Source organism: Corylus avellana, chromosome 1 (assembly GCF_965113065.1).
Source record: "Corylus avellana chromosome 1, dhCorAvel1.hap1.2, whole genome shotgun sequence".
In the NCBI taxonomy this organism is placed as follows: Eukaryota; Viridiplantae; Streptophyta; class Magnoliopsida; order Fagales; family Betulaceae; genus Corylus; species Corylus avellana.
Window position 1 is genome coordinate 9096573 of NC_142490.1, and position 17775 is coordinate 9114347.

Consider the following 17775-nt stretch of genomic DNA (forward strand, 5'->3'; position numbering starts at 1 on the left):
TAAGTGGTGAATGTACATGATTTCCACTCGTAAAACAATGTTTTACAGATTAGCCAGCGATCATACTCAAAGAGAAGGTCAAAGGTAGTTACAAGATTACAAAGCCCACCCTAGGGAAATTAATCCTCTCCATTTCAAAATCTCTTCATTTCCTCCAGTTAGTGCACTTAGAAGGGCAAAATTGTCTAAATTTTTTTGAGGTTAAAATTTTTGGACAACACTACCCTTCTAAATGCACTAACTCAATGAAACATAAGGGATTTGAAATGGAGAAGATCATTTTTCCCGTCCTATAGCAATGTTATATAGATATAAAGTTGATAGTTTACAAATGTATTGGTTTGTATACTTGAGTAACAAAAGTAAAGTTGTAATGCATACATCTATAAGGCCGCACATTGACTGGATATCATTGTGTTACAGGCCTTTTCATATTAGGCTAGTCGTATTAGTTTTATGTATAAGGTTTATATTATGTTAGCATAAGTTGGCTAACCCTAATGCCTATCCAACGTAGCCGTATCAGGGTTATAATATTATTTCAATAAGAGTTTTTGTCCGACTCAGCCCTAATTCTCTTATGTAATATATAATGAATCATCTATTTAAAGTGGTTATACTAAGAATAAAGACACGAAAAGAATTAATCTCAAACCTTGTGTTTGAAAGGTATAAGTTCTCTTAGAATATAAGATATAGGTTTCTTTAAAACCTAATTTATCCCGTTGCAAGCTCTAGCGAGTTGGGTTGGTACCTAAATTTATCAATTGCTCGCAAGATGTCGATTTCAATCACAATTTGTTGTTCTTGGTCTCTGGACCAATTTGGTCTGTTTCCAGTTGTTATCTTCTGTACTTGCACTGTTTCTTCTATGGACTTGGAACTGCATTGGGATTCCCCCTACCATTGGTTTTTGTCTTCGTATGCTGTTCTCAGTGTTTTCTTTGCTTTTCTTGTTTGGTGTTTTCCTTGTATCCAAACAAGTGAAAAGAAAGCCTATACCCTCTCCTTTCCTTTTTCTCTAGGCTCCTAATCATAGTGCAAAGATGAATCACGACCAAGATAATTCATGATGTTGACTAGGATCATGGACTCACACACTTTGATTAAAAGTGATATCATATTCACATCCGTTAATAGTATTATTCGTTCATTAAGATTTGAAAAATAATCATCTATATGAAAATATACAAAATAGAGTTACTAAACCAAATCATTGAGAATATTTTCAATATTTTGCCCAACTATGCTCGAGTACGCCAAATATCTGAGTATTCAAGGGATAGGATTGAAGAAATAATGAAAGAAAGTGAAGTAAATTGAAGGAAACAGTATACTAAATAGGGTTTTCTGAAGGCAGAAAATGAAATTATTAGGGTTGTTTTGGGAGAAATTGGTGTCTACGAGAAGGGATTGATGGGGTGCTGGAAGACAGAAGTTTCCAAAAACAATCACTTTTTGCTTCCAAAAACGATGAAGTGGAGATAATGTTCATATCATAAGTGGTAATTATGGGTATCTCTCCCTTTCTCCTATATTGAACCTTTGTGCATATTTTGTTGTCTTTTGAGAATGAAAAGGCATAAATTCAGAGTTGCAAACTACTACCACAATTTCCAACGCCGCTTCTAAAAAGAAATATCTCTACCACCTAGTGATAGCCTATAAAATGATGCAGAAAGGCAAGATTGAAAAAAGTAATAGCAAATAGAAGAAACTTCACAAAATTTCAACAACAAACTTCACAAAATTTCAACAACTTCACGCGTTTTAAAAATACCTCCAAAGTTCAAAAACAGAGTATTGAACTTTCAATTTCTTTAAATTACTCAATTTCATTAGAATTTTATGTTAAATCATTTCAAAAATTCTAAAATGCCCCTATTTTTTATTATAAAAAATTGTAAAGATTCATGCGTTTATTTTTTTTATATATATAAAAGCATCTTTGCAATTTTTATTTTTATTTTTTTATATAAAAAAATATGGATATTTTGAGAATTTTGACAAGATTTAATAGAAAAATTATAACGGAATTGGGTAATTAAAAAAAAATTGAAAATTTGATACCCTTAATTAAGAGTTTTTAAAGTGGAAGTTCATGGAGATTTTCTGAAGTTTTCCCTAATAAATATTTTGTGTTCCTGCTGCATAAACAAAATCTCAACTGATTACTGAAATGCAAAAGCAATCCATGTTTGATTAAGAAGGCAAAAAAACAGAAAAACAAAAACAAATCCTTGCTATTCGTAAATGGATTGGCACCCACCTTGTGTGAATTGCATAAGAACTAATGTCCAGAATCAATCAAAGAAGATACACGTGGAATTCTAAGGCTCATTAAGCAACAGAATACCATACAACATTAGTATATCCAATGAGTCAACTAAATGCACAAGTCAGACAGCAAGAAGCCAGGTTGTCCAGAAAAGTTTAATACAAGTAATGTCAAGGTTTAATTAGCTCATGAATGAAAACTGACAATTTCAGAAAAGCAAAATGTGTATTATTTCTAAATAAAAATCTAAGCAACAAATTCTGGTGTTCAAGTTCTACCTGCTACAATTTCTTCAGGGAGTAAGTATTAGACCGGTGCGGCTTCAATGTTGATCCGAATTTTCTACCGACAGATCTGCTAATTCAAAGAGCCTCCTGCAAGGACAAGAATTCAAACCTTGGCTTTGCGCCACAAATACTGCAGAACCAAACTCTTTAAAATCAAACTCTTTAAATCCAGTTTTGATTGCAGATGCAACTTGCAGATTGAACTTGGGAGACAAGGAGAAAGAGGACGGTTGAGGTATGTAAACTTCGAAGAAGTCGTCTGGTGAGGACATGAGTGACATCTTCCACTTCATTCTTCTGTCTCCAATTCTGAAGTTCAAACCAAAAGTTGGCCTCATTGATTTCTGCAAGATGAAACCTATCCAGCAACGTAATTAAGGGGAGAAAACATATAAAGATGATCCTACATATTAAAAATCTAATAAGATAATTTAAGGAAAAAAAAATACTTAACTACAACAGGAATCATTATTGTGTATGAAAAGAACGGAAGTGGATATTAAAGGACTCTTGCAGAATTCACTGAAATAGTAGCAGTAGTAACAAGAAGCTGAAGATTGGGAAATGATGATAATAATGATTACAATGAAGTAAATATCCATGCAAAACAGGAGGCAGAAATTTAAGCATTGTGAGAAAGCAGGACATGCAGACATTTCAAACCTGGCCTGGGTGACCACAATGAAGAAGATTCAAGGGAAAGCCAGAATGAGGCTATCAAAACTTGCAAAAAAAAAATGTTTTACATAAAGTACAGGGAAAAAAAAAATTACACATTAAAATCAGAAAGATCAGCTTTCGGGCAGATGAAATGTTCACATTGGATTTTACCATATGTGACAATATTTGCAGATTTTATACAATGCAGTGATATGAAATTCAGGAGAGTCAAGTCTGTCAACTTGAATCCACTTTCAGCAGAACAGAATCGACTTGACATGAACTCTGTACATCTCCAGCAATGGGAAATGAATTTACAGATAACTCTTGTTTAACCTTCAAAAGATTGTAAAAAGTAAATAACTCATGTCTTCAGCCTTCTGTGTCAATATTATCGTCCCCAGAAGGCATCTGTCTAGCCTCTGATAGTGAAAGTCGCCTGGGCTTTGCCGAGCCTGCTTCAACAAGTGCTTCTGATGACAAATTTAATGCAGCAGTTCCTGATGATGACCCCAGCAAACGTCGGACAGGGGCATCAGCCGAAGATGATGCAGACATATTATATGTGAAAATTCCCATAGGGTGATCAAACTTGCAACTTGGACCAAATTTGCAGATTCCATAACGAGAATAGAAGATGCATATAGGCTCTCCCTGTTAGAAATAAAAGAGTGACTCCCATCAATAACCATTAAAATAATCAAAGTTGTACTACAGCACAGACAAACATGTATGAAACAACCTAAAAAAAGGGAGATGGAAGTTCACAAAACCATTTTTGACTTTGGACTAGAAGTCTCTCCCAACAAATAAACGCAATTTTTCACACTATACACTAACAAATCAAAAAGAAGTTTCCAAGAAGAAGGATTAAGGGAACAAGAAAAATCCAGTTCAAGCTACAATTAGGAACACACATACAATCTGAAAAACCTTCCACCCTAAGGTGCCCAATTGGCCTATATAACAATCAAAGACTAGGAACTCGTTTAAGATGGTGAAGAATAGGAATCACAACATCCCAATGTGAGACCCTAGGAGCTCCCAATAATTGACTCACTATTTTTACTACATATGAGATATATGGTCTAGTGACAATGAGATAATTCAGTATTTTAACAAGACAACAATGCCTTCCTGCATCTCCAAATAGCTACCTTCCATCATTCAATAGTTCATGATTTGGATCTGTAGGAGCATTAATAGGTTGACATATGAAAAGGCGTTTTTAACATCCAGTTGAGATAATGGCTAGTTAAAATTAGAAGCAATAGAAATTAACACCCAAAGATCTTGGCAATTGGAGTAAAGGTATCCTCAAAATCAATGCCATAGGTTTTAATCATGACTTCAAACGTTTCATAGAATCATCAAAACTAAATTTTGTTGCATATATACATTTGCATCGAACGATCTATTTCCCAGAAGGCAGTGGAACAAGATCTCACATCCCATTATGATGGAGGGCATAATAGGTTACAATTATAAGACACAATCAGGAATACTAAGAACATCATTAGAATAGCTGCAATGAGTTTACTTTTCTTTATGTTATTCTCACATTTATCATAATTGCAACTTTACAAAATATTCTAAGGCTTTAGGCATGGTAGAGAGGATTGAAGGGCTGTTTCAAAATTTATGAATGCTTAAAACATTATGAGTGTTATACATTCAGGTATAAGGCTTTAAGCATGGGTGTAATGCAAGAGACAAGCTGCAACAAAGTTAAGCTACTGGACTTCACAACAAAGCGCATCCCTCACACAATCATGTGAAGGCTGGACAAAGGCCTCAAACAGAGCATATTCAATTTGCAAAGCCCAACTAGTAATTGCCTTACATAATGGTTAGAATTATCTGCAAATTGTTGTGTTTGTGATTTCCAAATATGATTTTAATAATTCAAAGAAAAGGAAGCAAAGATGCCATAACAATTCAAATCGAATAAGGTTTAAACACTAAAACAACCAAGAAGCCAATTCCATGCCACTTTCAAGGCCTCATGAAGTCAAATATCTGTTGCATCTTCAAGGAAACTTCTGAAGTAAACAATAAACAAAGACTGAAGACACTTGACATAATCTAAAATACTGATAATGAAATAGAAGATAGAAGTGTGCACTGATAAGATAACTCACCGGACGTAAAGGAAGGCCTATGGGACTCAAGACACAGTCTGGAGGAGGAATTAGTCTTTCTCTAGGATGATGGAACCGACAAACTGCACCAAACTTACAATCACCAGTCTTCATGTAAAACTGGCATTCTGGCTGGCCAGGTCTCTCAGGAAATACATTCTCCCTTTGCAATGCATAGAACCCTACAGGGACAGAGCCTGAACGAAATGGAGAAAATGTCCCTTGAGATCCTCCATTAGCTGGTTCACCCTGGCGTGAAGTTCCATAAATCTGACTGTTTCCCAATGATTGCTGCTGGGTCTCTGAAGATGAGACTGATCCAAGCTGACCCTGGAAAGATACCATCCCATAATCATGTTGGAAATAGTCAGTGCTCACAAGTTTCATGACACACGTTAAAAAAAATAAAAATCCTACCAAAAGTTACTAATCGTCTGGATGTCATGGAAATGTAACTTAGCTGTCATGGAAATTTAACTTAGCTGTCATAGGCTACTGCAGCTATTAACACAAATTAACCTAATGGCCACCAACATGTACTTGGATCAATCCCTAAATAAAATAAGACCTAGAAGTTTAACTAAATGAAAATAACTCATCTTTACTGACAGGAACAATTCAAATAAAATTGAATACTAACTTTCATAAAAATCACATGTACTTATCTCCTGGTATATCAACTTCTACCGGATCCATAAGATAATAAAAGATTTGTTGGTGGTTCACCTAAGAGATCCAACAGAAACTTCTGATGGGAGTAAACTTTTCAGCTTTTAGGGTGGCCTAAAATTTCTAGCACTTCATACACGATTGTGAATTCAACATGTGTGGTTTCACATACTTTGGCTGATTCACAAAACTTTTTAAGTTCATTTTCCTTTTGATAAGGACCACATTGATGCATCCAAATCGGTTTGCTGAGAAAATATGGAGAGAAAGAGAAGGCTATTTCAATAATACATAGCCTACCTCAATTTCTATTACACATGTTGAAAAATATATCAAACTGACTAAAATACCCATGTGCACCAAACTGACCAAAATACCAATATAACAAAATCCCAACAAACTCTTCTAACAAAGCAAAAAGCCTAAAACCTAGGCATTTAGTGTTAAAATAAAAATTAAATGATTAAATTCATTACTTTCTATTAGCTTAAACACTGGCACAAGTGATGATTTAACACCAAGTACCTAGGTGTGCGAGTAACATTGATCCAAAATTTAATGCAACTTTCCCTTGAATAAAATAATATAATTGACATGGAAATTAAAAGCCCTCAATTGTATCCTTCGTTCCCATAACTTCCATCTGATGAGTAGCATCTCACAACTTCCACCATCGCCAGCACCTCTCCTTGCAACAAATAACAACTCCACCATAGTTGCTGTCACCCCACCACAACCAACTTACGTTAGGATTCAGATGCAGCACCAACCCAGATGCAACATAAAGACTTGAGTTCCAGCCACCCATTCCTTTTCTCCCAATTGGAGAGAAAATGTATAACCCTATAGGCCCCACATAAATCATTTCTCTCCACATTTTCCATTTAATAACCAACAAATGTAAGAAAAATATTCCCCCCACGACCCCCTTAATTCTTTTTCTTTTCCCTTCCCACCAATCAGCTTACCTAGTTTAGTTGTAAATGTAAACGAGTATGCAAAACGTGAATCATAGCATTTTGTAGGAAAGGGTGCAGAAATGCTTACACTGTATGCATTCCACCCAGGAACTGACACCACTCCCTGAGGCAGAAGCATTGGTGCATAACTCGAAGGTCCTTGCCAGCGTGGACTAGGAATAAAAGATGCTCTTGACCAGTTTGTAACTCCTCCAGGGTATGACTGCTGACCAGGAGTAGTTGGAGACTGAACAGTTGGATAAACAGAAGAACCACTTAACGAAACCATCATATTAGTTGGTTGAGGATGGTGGAATTTACAAGTGCTTCCAAACTTGCATTGCCCAGTTCTTAGATAATAGGCACATTCAGTCTCATTCTGCATGCAGAAAACACAAAAGAAGAAATAAGAACATAAAGTTCATCCACTCTGAGAAGCAGAGATATAACTAGAAAGGAGCAATTCTCATTTCAGACGTTTAATGGGTACTTACAGGGCTACAACATGCTTGAAATAAAAGGCCAAAATATGTGAACAATTTCAGAATAAATTTTCCAGTAATGAGTCAGTTACGCAGCTGATGTGGACCCAATACAGATAAAAACAAGAATGAGGCAGAAGCTGATAACTAATTGTACAAAGTCATACTTATATGAGTGAAAGGAAGATATTAAGTTTACCGGGCGAAGTGGATAGCCTAAAATATTTAACGAAACTCTTCCAGCAACCCCAGCCTTGTCTCTAGGATGATCAAACTTGCATGTGGCTCCAAACTTGCAAGTTCCTGTCTTTAGGTAGTACTATAGAACAGATCAAAGCAGAATATTAGTTGGCCAAACGATACAAGGAAATTGAATATCTAACACATTTTAAAGCCACAAGACTCACATGGATAGGGCAAGTTCTGCAAACAAAATCTAGAGAAATTGCATAAAATTATCAACTATCTAACCCAACTCAGATTTGGAGTACAATTGGTCTCCTATACAAAATTGATTGATACACAAGCCCAGAGTCTCCTGATATTTAAACATGGGTGTAAAGTAAGTTAAATTTCTTTATGAAGATCTTCAATAGATAACAATCAAGGTACTATTTCAAAAGAAGTAATGGGCTAAAGTAAATGAAAAAAGCAATATAGCAAGAGAAAACTTTTGCTATGTACAGTTTTCCCCATTGCGTGTGAGCAGATTTTCATTTAGCCTTACCAGATAAATCTCACCTAGTGTCCAACATCCAGCAGGCAAAATCTCTTTTTAATCCTGCCAGAAGGCAAGCCTAGTTCATCATATCTTTTTAGATATTTATATACAAAATGGAGGAAAAAGAAAACAGATAATAAGCCTTGACTTCATCAGAAACAACTTATCCATCTGGATGAGTATTATCATACATTAACCGAGATGAGTAAAATTTTTCAATCAAAAGTGACCAAGAAATTCAATATCCACAGTTGATTAGTAGTCACAATTAAAACTGGTGGACTAAGCACTCCAATCAATGAGTGCTTAGCGTTGTGGATGGTGTTTATAAAATCATCTCTAAAGTCCTAACAAACAGGCTGAAAACGGTGTTGGAGAAAATTGTTTCCAGGTCTCAAAATACACTCATCGGGGGGGGGGTGGGGGGGGGGATCCCAATGTGCTCAATAAATTGGCCCTAGAGAAGTCATACAATCATGTTAAATGGGAGTCCGAGGAGATGTAGCTTTAGGAAAAAATGGAAAGCATGGATAGATCACTATATTTCGACGGTGTGTTTCTCCATTCTTGTTAATGGATCTCCCTCCGGTTTCTTTAGTAGGTCCCATAGCCTGAGCCAAGGGATCCTTTATCTCCTCAATTGTTCATGGTTGTCATGGAGGCTTTGAGTAGGATGGTGTTTGCCACAGTAGATAGGGAGTTCTTATAAGGTTTTTCAGTGGGGTCAAGGAATAATGGTGAGCATCTAGTGTCTCATCTTTTATTTGTGGATGATACATTGATCTTTTGTGAGGCAAATCATGAACATTTTTATCATTTGCGTTGTCTCTTCTTATGTTTTAAATCAGTTTCAGGGTTGAAGATTAACTTATCTAAATCGGAGTTAGTCCCAATTGGTAATGTGAATGATGTAGGAGGTATGGCTCATATCCTTGGTTTTAGGGTGGCCTCTTTGCCAATGACATATTTAGGTCTTCCTTTGGGAGCTCATATAAGACTGAATCAATATGGAATTGTATTGCTAAGAAAATAGAACACCATTTGGTTGGTTGGAAGATGTTTTATTTATCTAAGGGTGGTAGGTTGACACTAATTAAAAGCACTCTCTCCAATCTTCCTACTTATTATTTGTCCCTTTTCCCCATCCCCTTTTCAAGGGATTTCTTGTGGGGCTAGCTAGTGACGAGTTCAAGTTCAATTTCGTCAATTGGTCGAAGACTTGTTCTCTAACGTGCCCTGGTGGCTTGGGCTTTATGCCCTTGAAGGCAACTTTTCTAGAATTGTTCAATATTACTCGCGGTAAGGAGCTTGATTGCCAAATCATATGTAGTTTTCCAACGACAATCTTCGGTGGAATATATTATTTACCAGACCAGTGCATGATTGGGAGGTGGACTTGGTCACTTCGTTCTTTGATCTTTTGTACTCTCTCATGTTGAGACAAGGTGGTGGGGATAAAATTTGTTGGATCCCCTCCAAAAGGTGAGCATCTGAAGTAAAATATTTTTATCATGTGCTTTGCACTCCCACTGGAACCTCATTTCCTAGGAGGAGCATTTAGATTTTTTTTTTTTAATGACAGAAAACCCCCAAAGGCAAAGCCACTTCGTGTACCCACCCTTGAAGGATAAACCCTATACCCGTGTAATGCACCCCCACCACATGGATCAGTTAAATCTAGCTTTCACCGTGAGTGTGACTCCAAGGAGTTGTTTGCACCCAATAAATTCAAATCTTAGACTTGATGATTTTGCCACCAAAGTCTAAGGACTTCACCACTTGAGCGTTGGGGTTAGGAGCATTTAGAGTTATACAGCTCCTTCGAGAGTGCAAGTCTTTACGTGGACAGTGGTACTAGAGAAGATCTTAACTTTGGATAACTCGAGGAAGAGGAACGTCATAGTGGCGGATTGGTGATGTATCTGCAAGAGGAGTGGAGATACCATATATCATCTTCTTCAAAACTGTGTAGTGAGAGAATTATGGGTTTGATCTTCTGTCTTTTTGTTTTAGAGTGGGTCATGCCTAGAAGGGCGGTGAAGTTGTTGGCTAGCTAGAGAGGTCAGTTGAGAAACCATAACATTATAGAAGCTTGGAGGATGGCCCCTCTACGCTTAATGTGGTGCATCGGGAAAGGGTGGAACGCGAGGAGCTTTGTAAATTACGAGATTACGGTGGCTGAACTAAAGACCCTTACGTTCGAATCCCTTTATGCATGGTTGGTGGCATACAAAAGTCCTCACTTTCTAGTTTTACTAAATTTTTGGACTTGTGTTATTCTTTTTCTCCCTAATTGGGGGATCTCTCTTAGTGTACTCGGGTTATGCTCTTCTACGCTTTCAATGAGATTGATTTACTTATAAAAAAAAAAAAAAAAAAAAAAATTGTAAATAACATTAGCCAATCAACTCAACAACCAGGACAGGTCTTGTACTCGGTGAAAAAGTTCCTATTCAGCGAAACAAGATTAAGATGCAAAGACATAACCAAAGTGATAACAAGTACATCATCAACATCTGAAAGAGTACCCAAAATCATAACATCCAACTGGCACCAAATCTGCCAGATTACCCGTTACCATCACAATCCATAATGTGGTGTGGCTTGAAAAGATATATAAGCATGTTCACGACTTCGTGTCAAAATCAATGAGTTTTCTCATAAATTATTAATTGTACACACACACACATAAATATATTACACGTGCGCGCACACATACACAAATTAATGGCACATTAAAATCAAGTAACATTCTAGAAATAACCTTAGTTTCGTTATTATAAGATTACCATAAACTTTTCCTCAACTCCAACACTCTCATATCCATACCATTTACCCCCTATATGTACGTTAAATTACAATTTTTATCTAAAAGTGATCGTATAATTCCAATTCTTTTGTCAAAAATATAAAAAAGGTCAATATCATCAATTACATTTCCGATTGATAGAATCCTCTCACACATACCAAAGTGTAATTTTGGACAATACAAGAGAGGTCAATATATTTTTAACCTAAATCCAAGGGAAGTGACTATTTTGCCCATTTTTATTTCCCATGAACATATTACTTATTTAAAAAAAAAAAAAAAAAAAAAAAAATCCTGCAAAGAGCATCTACGAAGAAACTCTCAAAATCCAGAAAAACATGCATACATGTCATCTGAAATTTTTCTTTACAATTTCCCGCAAAAAAAGATTTATGTTCCATGTTCACGCAATAAGGTACCCGATTGACCACCACAAGATCCTTAATTCAATAAAAATACTTGCATCTTTTCATGGATTCCACTCATGCAGTTCTGTTAAATATATTCTGAATGCACCTTAACTACAATACACATTTTCTCACAACCCCTACAATAAATAACACCTCGCTCTCTCCTACCAACATATATGATTTTCATTTCCTATTTTCCTCATATCGGGAATGCTATTTTGGAAATTCCACTTGTTTAACAAAATACAAAGCCAACCTAAGAGAAGGAGACTTTTCCTTTGCATGTGTCTATTTGTGCATGCTCCATCTGTTTAGACCTTCTAGCTTTCTTAATTTAAAGCATCTATCCTAACAGCTCATGCTAGTAGGTGGGGTGTCCTAACAAGAACAGATACCCATAATCAAGCACACGCCCAACTGAGGTGGATTTCCTTAATGCCTTTCTCACCAAAACTGAGACAAAGATAAATAGTCTTGGAATGTGGAGCCAAAGAACAAACAAATAGGGTTCTAATGCCATGTTAGAGCATCCAACCAAAAAACTTGTTTTCCAGTAGTGTAATTCCCCGGTCCCATATTGGGAAGATGAGTAGTCCACAGAGTGGTGGCTTAGAAAGACATTCATAGGTACTAGGTCCTACATTGCTCACTTACCAAGTGAAAATAGACTTTATAAGTGATTCTAGAGAAGCTCTAAATTGACTAGTCTTTTTGGGGTAATAACACAGATATAAGTAGCACTTTTCTATGGGTCATTACAAGTAGGTGGAGAGACCTAACAAGAACTTATCCCATCATCAAGCATTCGCCCAACCAATGTAGGATTTCCTTAACATTATCACTAGGGCTTCTTTGAAACAAATTAGATTAAGACACCATTTCAATAGAATGTCAACTTCACATCAATTTGTACCTTTTATTAGTGTTGAATTATCAGTTATCTCGAAAGTTTAAGCTAATGAGAAATGGTGAATTTAATTAATATTCTAACACTTAGAATCAATTTGTGGAGAGGTAAGAAGAAAACATTGCAACACATACTACATGTGACGTGCTAATTAAGTCTCTCTTGCAAAAGATAGGCTTTATTCATGAGTCATGACAAAGCTAATAGAATGACTTGTGATAATCAAGCTTTACATTTAGTCAAACAACCTAGCATTTAATGAGCCAAAAAAAAAGTGAAGTTAATATCAACTTTTAATGGAAAACATAATAAAATTATGAAGTCAATTTGGGATTTTTTTTCCCCCTAAGGGCTTAGGAAAACTTCTAAGATTTATGTAACAAGCTGGGTATGACAAATATCTAAGCCCCAGGTTGGAAAAGTATTGAGGACTAAACGAGGTAATTCTAATTCCTAATCCCCCCACCCCTCCTCTCTCTCTCTCTCTCTCTTTGACAGGGCCTATACCAATTTTCTAGCTTTATTTTTTTTTATTAATAATTCAATCTTATTAGAAAGCGCAAAAGGGCACAACTCAAGCACACAAGAAACATACAAAAGAGACCCCCAATTAGGGAAGAACTAGAAGAACACAAATCCATAAATTCTAAAAAACTAGAAAGACGAGGTTGTGAGCCACCACCCAAATATAAAGAGATTGGGCATAATAGTTTTTAACTCCAACACCGACCTCTCACAATTTTCGAAGGTCCGAGCATTACATTCTCTCAAAATACATCACATTAAGCATAGAGGAGCCAGCCTCCAGGTTTCTAAACTACAACTACTTCTAAACTGACCTCTCCAGCTAGGCAACAACTCCACCACCAATTGGGGCATGACCCACTCTAATCCAAAAAGACAGTAAATCTAGCCACTTTGCACTGGAGCAGAAGATGATCTATGGTCTCCTCGCTGTTCTTACACCTGCAGCATCAATCCATCACCATGACATGTCTCTTTCTCACGTTATCCAAAGTACCAATTTTCTAGTTTTCTTGCCAAGATTATTGCTTATGTATACAACTAGGCCAAATTTTAGAACTAATTTTACAATGAAGTAGATCATTTCATGTCAATACTGAGTATGTAGAGCATACAAATGAAAGAAGCACTTATGTCAATCTTATGGGAATACATGCCTGACATTCTGGTTGCCCTATTCTTTCAGGAAACTCCCCCTTCATCCTTGCAGTGGCAATAGCCTAGAATAAAATATAATGTAGTTAGTTAAGTTCAAAAAACAAAAATCAGGTCAACGAAAAATATTATAACATGAGATTCAATCTTCTCATGGAATGGATTCGACAACAAATAACACTAGTATAACTGAGCAAAAATGTATATGAAGTTTACTAGCTGAGTAAAAACTTACATGAAGTACACTTTTTTCTTTTTTTTTTTATAAGTAATAATCCAATATTATTTAAAGCATAAAGCGCTCCTAAGTACACGGAAAGTAAATCAAAGGAATGTATTTTTTTTTTTTTTTAGTACACTAAAGCCAGAGGAGCATGTAAATGCCTGCTTTTGTAATCTTCCATGTATAAAGAAACATGCTTCACACGCAAAGTCAGCATCTAAACACACTGGTTTGAGTATGTGCAGGAAGTATACTAGCAGAGGAAGCAATGACATTCCTCTCATTTCCTACCCCTCTTGATTTGAGTGTGCCTAAAAGTTTGACCAAACAATCTACTTGCATCAAGTATATTAACTGTCCTGATCATAATCTAGAGCGCAAAAAAAAAAAAAAAAAAAAAAAACTATTATAAAGGTATTTTTTACTTTCAGTCAATTTTAGAGGCAGGCAATAAGAAACAAGATGACAAGAGATAAACAAGAATAAAAGAACAAACTCATTTGATAGCAACAACTATAGAGTGCAATGATTCCTGTCTCTACAGCTTAATGCACGTTAACTACCATAAGAGATTCTATGATGATAACTAAAAGGCATCAAAATGGATAACCTAAGAATCTCAAAAAAAAAATATATGAAAGTTATTTCACTTATATATTGTTAAGTTCACAAGAATGTTTCCAACTATGCTGCAGCTCATACCAGCTTCCTGTTAGGAGGATGATTAAATCTACAAGTCGCCCCAAATCTACAGAGGCCAGTTCTTATGTAATAGGAACAATCTGCCTCCCCAGGACGCTCAGGATACAGCCCAGGTTCCATTGGTTCACCTGATATCAAGTTCATTTGCCACATTGCATCTGAAATAACAGTGACGTATAAGTTTATAACATATCTAGTGAGAACTTGCAGACAAAAAGAAAGGAAAATAGTTTCACAGCGTTCATTCATCCAAAATCAATATTCCTGCAATCTCCAAACCTTTGTTTGGCACACTTAGACACCTGAAAGCTAAATTATCAGTTCAATTTTATTATGAAGTAAGCAATTTTAACATAACGCCACCCCCCAAAAAAAGCAAATATCAAAGGGAAGAGCTAGGAGGTCTAAGTCACATATGATATAATAGTAGGCAAGTAAAAGCCTTCTTTTCTACCTTTCCTATTGGAATTCCTAACTCCCAAAAATAAATAAATAAAGATAAAATTTCTTTAAGTATCTTTCCCATCCCATTTGCATTTATGGGTTAAATCTCTATGTTTCCCGTGCAAAAGGGGAGAAGTACCACTTGGCTATATAGGGAAGAAGAGAAAAAATTTCATTTAATTGCTCTAGATAGAAAGAGGGGAAAAGAACAATATACACAATGCTGCCAGATAAAATATATGCTTCATTCGATTGTAAAGAAAAGGGTGTTAAAAGGAAAGAAAGTCCCAACAATTTCACTATTTAGAACACTGGGCTTCAACAATTACAACTAGACTAAGGCACATCGACAACCATTTAGCTTTATTATTATGAACTTTTCCTTTTCTGATCACACAATCAACATAAATCATAATATTCTAAATTCTAATTCTCTTTTTCATTTTCATTTTTCCTAGCAGTCACATTTGTAGATGCCTATAGGGTCATCATGACTTGCCCTCAATGATTATATATCGTATTCAGAGACTCAAATTTTTTTACTTAATTTAAGTAAGAGGGAGATAATCAAATCTTTAGTAATATATATGATTGAAGAAACACTTCTTACAATTGCCACTTGAATATCTAAAACAAATAATGAACCTTATTGATCAACAAGTAAAAAAAAACTTATTTTCCTTTCATCAATTGCCACCCCAACCGACTGAACAATAAAATAATATATAATATCCACAAACTGTACATGATTACTAAAATAAAGAACTCTTAAGTTTTACTCATATCAACCAAAAAGAAGGAAAAAAAAAATCAAAATTCCATGTTAGTAAATCTCAAACTTATCCTAAAAAAAAAAATAGAACGACAGACAACTAGAACCATTTAGAGGAATCCCAATAAACCTTGTCCAAAATTGAAACATAACAAGAAGATACACAAAAAGAAGAGAATTGCATAACAAATAACAACACAAATGTCAAAATTGATTGAAGTTCGTCTCTGTAATCATGATTCTGCTATACTACTCTATAATCCTCGAACAAAAATACTCTAGAATTTAAGTTTAGCAAAGCAAACATATAACCGAAAAAAGCAATTCAATTGCATTTAAGGAAAAGAAGAATCGAAAAAACATGAAGACAATATCAAAAGTAAGGAACACAGACACACACACAAAAAAAAAAAAAGTAAAATAGGAATTTTATTTTTTATTTTTTTAATATTCTTCCATATATGAAAACCAAAATTAAGAAAAAAGAAGAAGTTTCAACAATGATGCAAGCAGGGGAAAAGGGCAAAAACGACAATTCACCATCACGAGACAAGCATCAGTCCCAACAACCAATGTAGAGCATTTCCATGCGCAAGTGAATCAGAAACACAACCAGCACCACCGAATTACATTACAGGAAACAACGGCAATAAAATACAAAAACAAAGCAGGAGTTGTAACGCATGCACATTCAAGGAGACCTTCGTTCAAGGACGACGGTGACATCGAGGCTCCCTCGGTCACGGCCACCGCCGCCGCCGCTCGGGACATCGGAATTCCGGCGTCGAACTCCATCGCTCCATCACCACCGCGGTCTCAGTCTACCACTCCCCACCGCAACTCCCATTACCCCAAATCCAACCCAACCCAACCCAATCACCACCCACCACCACCACCACCACCACCACCACTCCAACGCTCCGATCAACCAAAACCAATCACAAAACCAAACCAAACAAGAATTCCGTTAGAGAGAGAGAGAGAGAGAGAGGAAGAGAGAGAGACAGAGAGGTAAGAGAGAGAGGAAGCGTTCTCTTCTCCCCTCCACAAAAACGAGAATAAAAACCAACCATCCAACCAGACAAAAGCCACCTAGTCATCTCTTCCTCGCTTTTTCACCCGCGTTTTTGAGACTGGGAAATACTCCCCCACTCGCGGATCCACTTGAACTCGCTTTTCTACTTGCCACGTTCGCTAAATCAATGATAATTGCGGCTATTTTATTCATTTTTCCCTTGACTTTGAGACTGACAAAACAGATGCTTCGCCACGTGGCCCATTCAAAACGCGAGTGTTGACGTTTCGAACGGGTTGGGAGTGAGACTGTGGCGGTACCGGATACCAGAAACTCGGACCGCTTCTCTTAACTGCTTTTACTATTTCCAGGTATTTTTTTTTTCATACATTCCAGATACTACAACTATTCTATTCTCTCTCTCTCTGTTTTTTCCTCTCACTTTTTTGTTTTTATTTTGAGATTTTTTTAAAGAAAAAAGACATATAACTTTTCAGAGAATATATGTAATATGTAATTGTGTTATTTACTAAATTAATATATATAATTAATATGATGTGGCTACGAATATTCGTTATTGATTTCTTTTCTTTTCTTTTCTTATCTTTACTAGCGTTGATCCAATAGCTTATTTTCATTATCACATTATTAAATTATAAAAAAATAAATAAAAAGTTATATAGCAGACAAAAAAAAAAAAGATTCGTGCCCGTATAAACTTGATTTGTGGTCCACGATCAAGAGCATCGACTATAAAATGTGATTTTCTAAGTTACCAAATGAAATTCAATACATTGTTATACAATTGAAATAATATGTGACAATGAAAATATGTGACAATAAAAATTAGCCTTTAATTTTTTATTATCATATCATTATAATTATATGACAGTTGATTTTATAAATAACATTAATTTTTTAATGAAAAAAAAAAGAAAAAAAAAAAGAAGGATTATCAGAAATGAGTGGCTACAAAAGCTCTGTTTGTAGTCTCTCATAGCTTGGGCGTAGGCAAGATTCAAAAAACTCATAATTAAGTAACCATCAATATATGATTTAAAAGGCTATTATTATATTTAGTCCTATGAAATTTACTTACTCAACTCAAGCACTTAAA

At 35.7% G+C, this 17775-nt stretch overlaps 1 protein-coding gene across 1 annotated transcript; it reads right to left on the bottom strand.

Moving 5' to 3' along the window:
- Nucleotides 1-3255: 3255 nt before the first annotated feature.
- Nucleotides 3256-16522, bottom strand: ZFN1 (zinc finger protein 1). Its single transcript, XM_059581270.2, has 7 exons — nt 16345-16522; nt 14428-14585; nt 13505-13567; nt 7676-7795; nt 7083-7373; nt 5367-5696; nt 3256-3879 (listed from the first exon to the last, which is right to left on the bottom strand). The coding sequence occupies exons 1-7, from the start codon at nt 16436-16438 to the stop codon at nt 3598-3600; spliced, it is 1338 nt and encodes a 445-aa protein (XP_059437253.2). The 5' UTR covers nt 16439-16522; the 3' UTR covers nt 3256-3597.
- Nucleotides 16523-17775: the final 1253 nt, after the last annotated feature.

Coding starts and splice junctions, on each gene's coding strand:
- ZFN1 (XM_059581270.2), bottom strand. CDS start 16,438: ATGGAGTTCGACGCCGGAATTCCGATGTCCCGAGCGGCGGCGGCGGTG. Junction 7,796..13,504: donor TAGGGCAACCAGAATGTCAG/GCATGTATTCCC, acceptor TCTGTTCTATAG/TACTACCTAAAGACAGGAAC. Junction 7,374..7,675: donor TAGGCTATCCACTTCGCCCG/GTAAACTTAATA, acceptor TTCTGCATGCAG/AATGAGACTGAATGTGCCTA.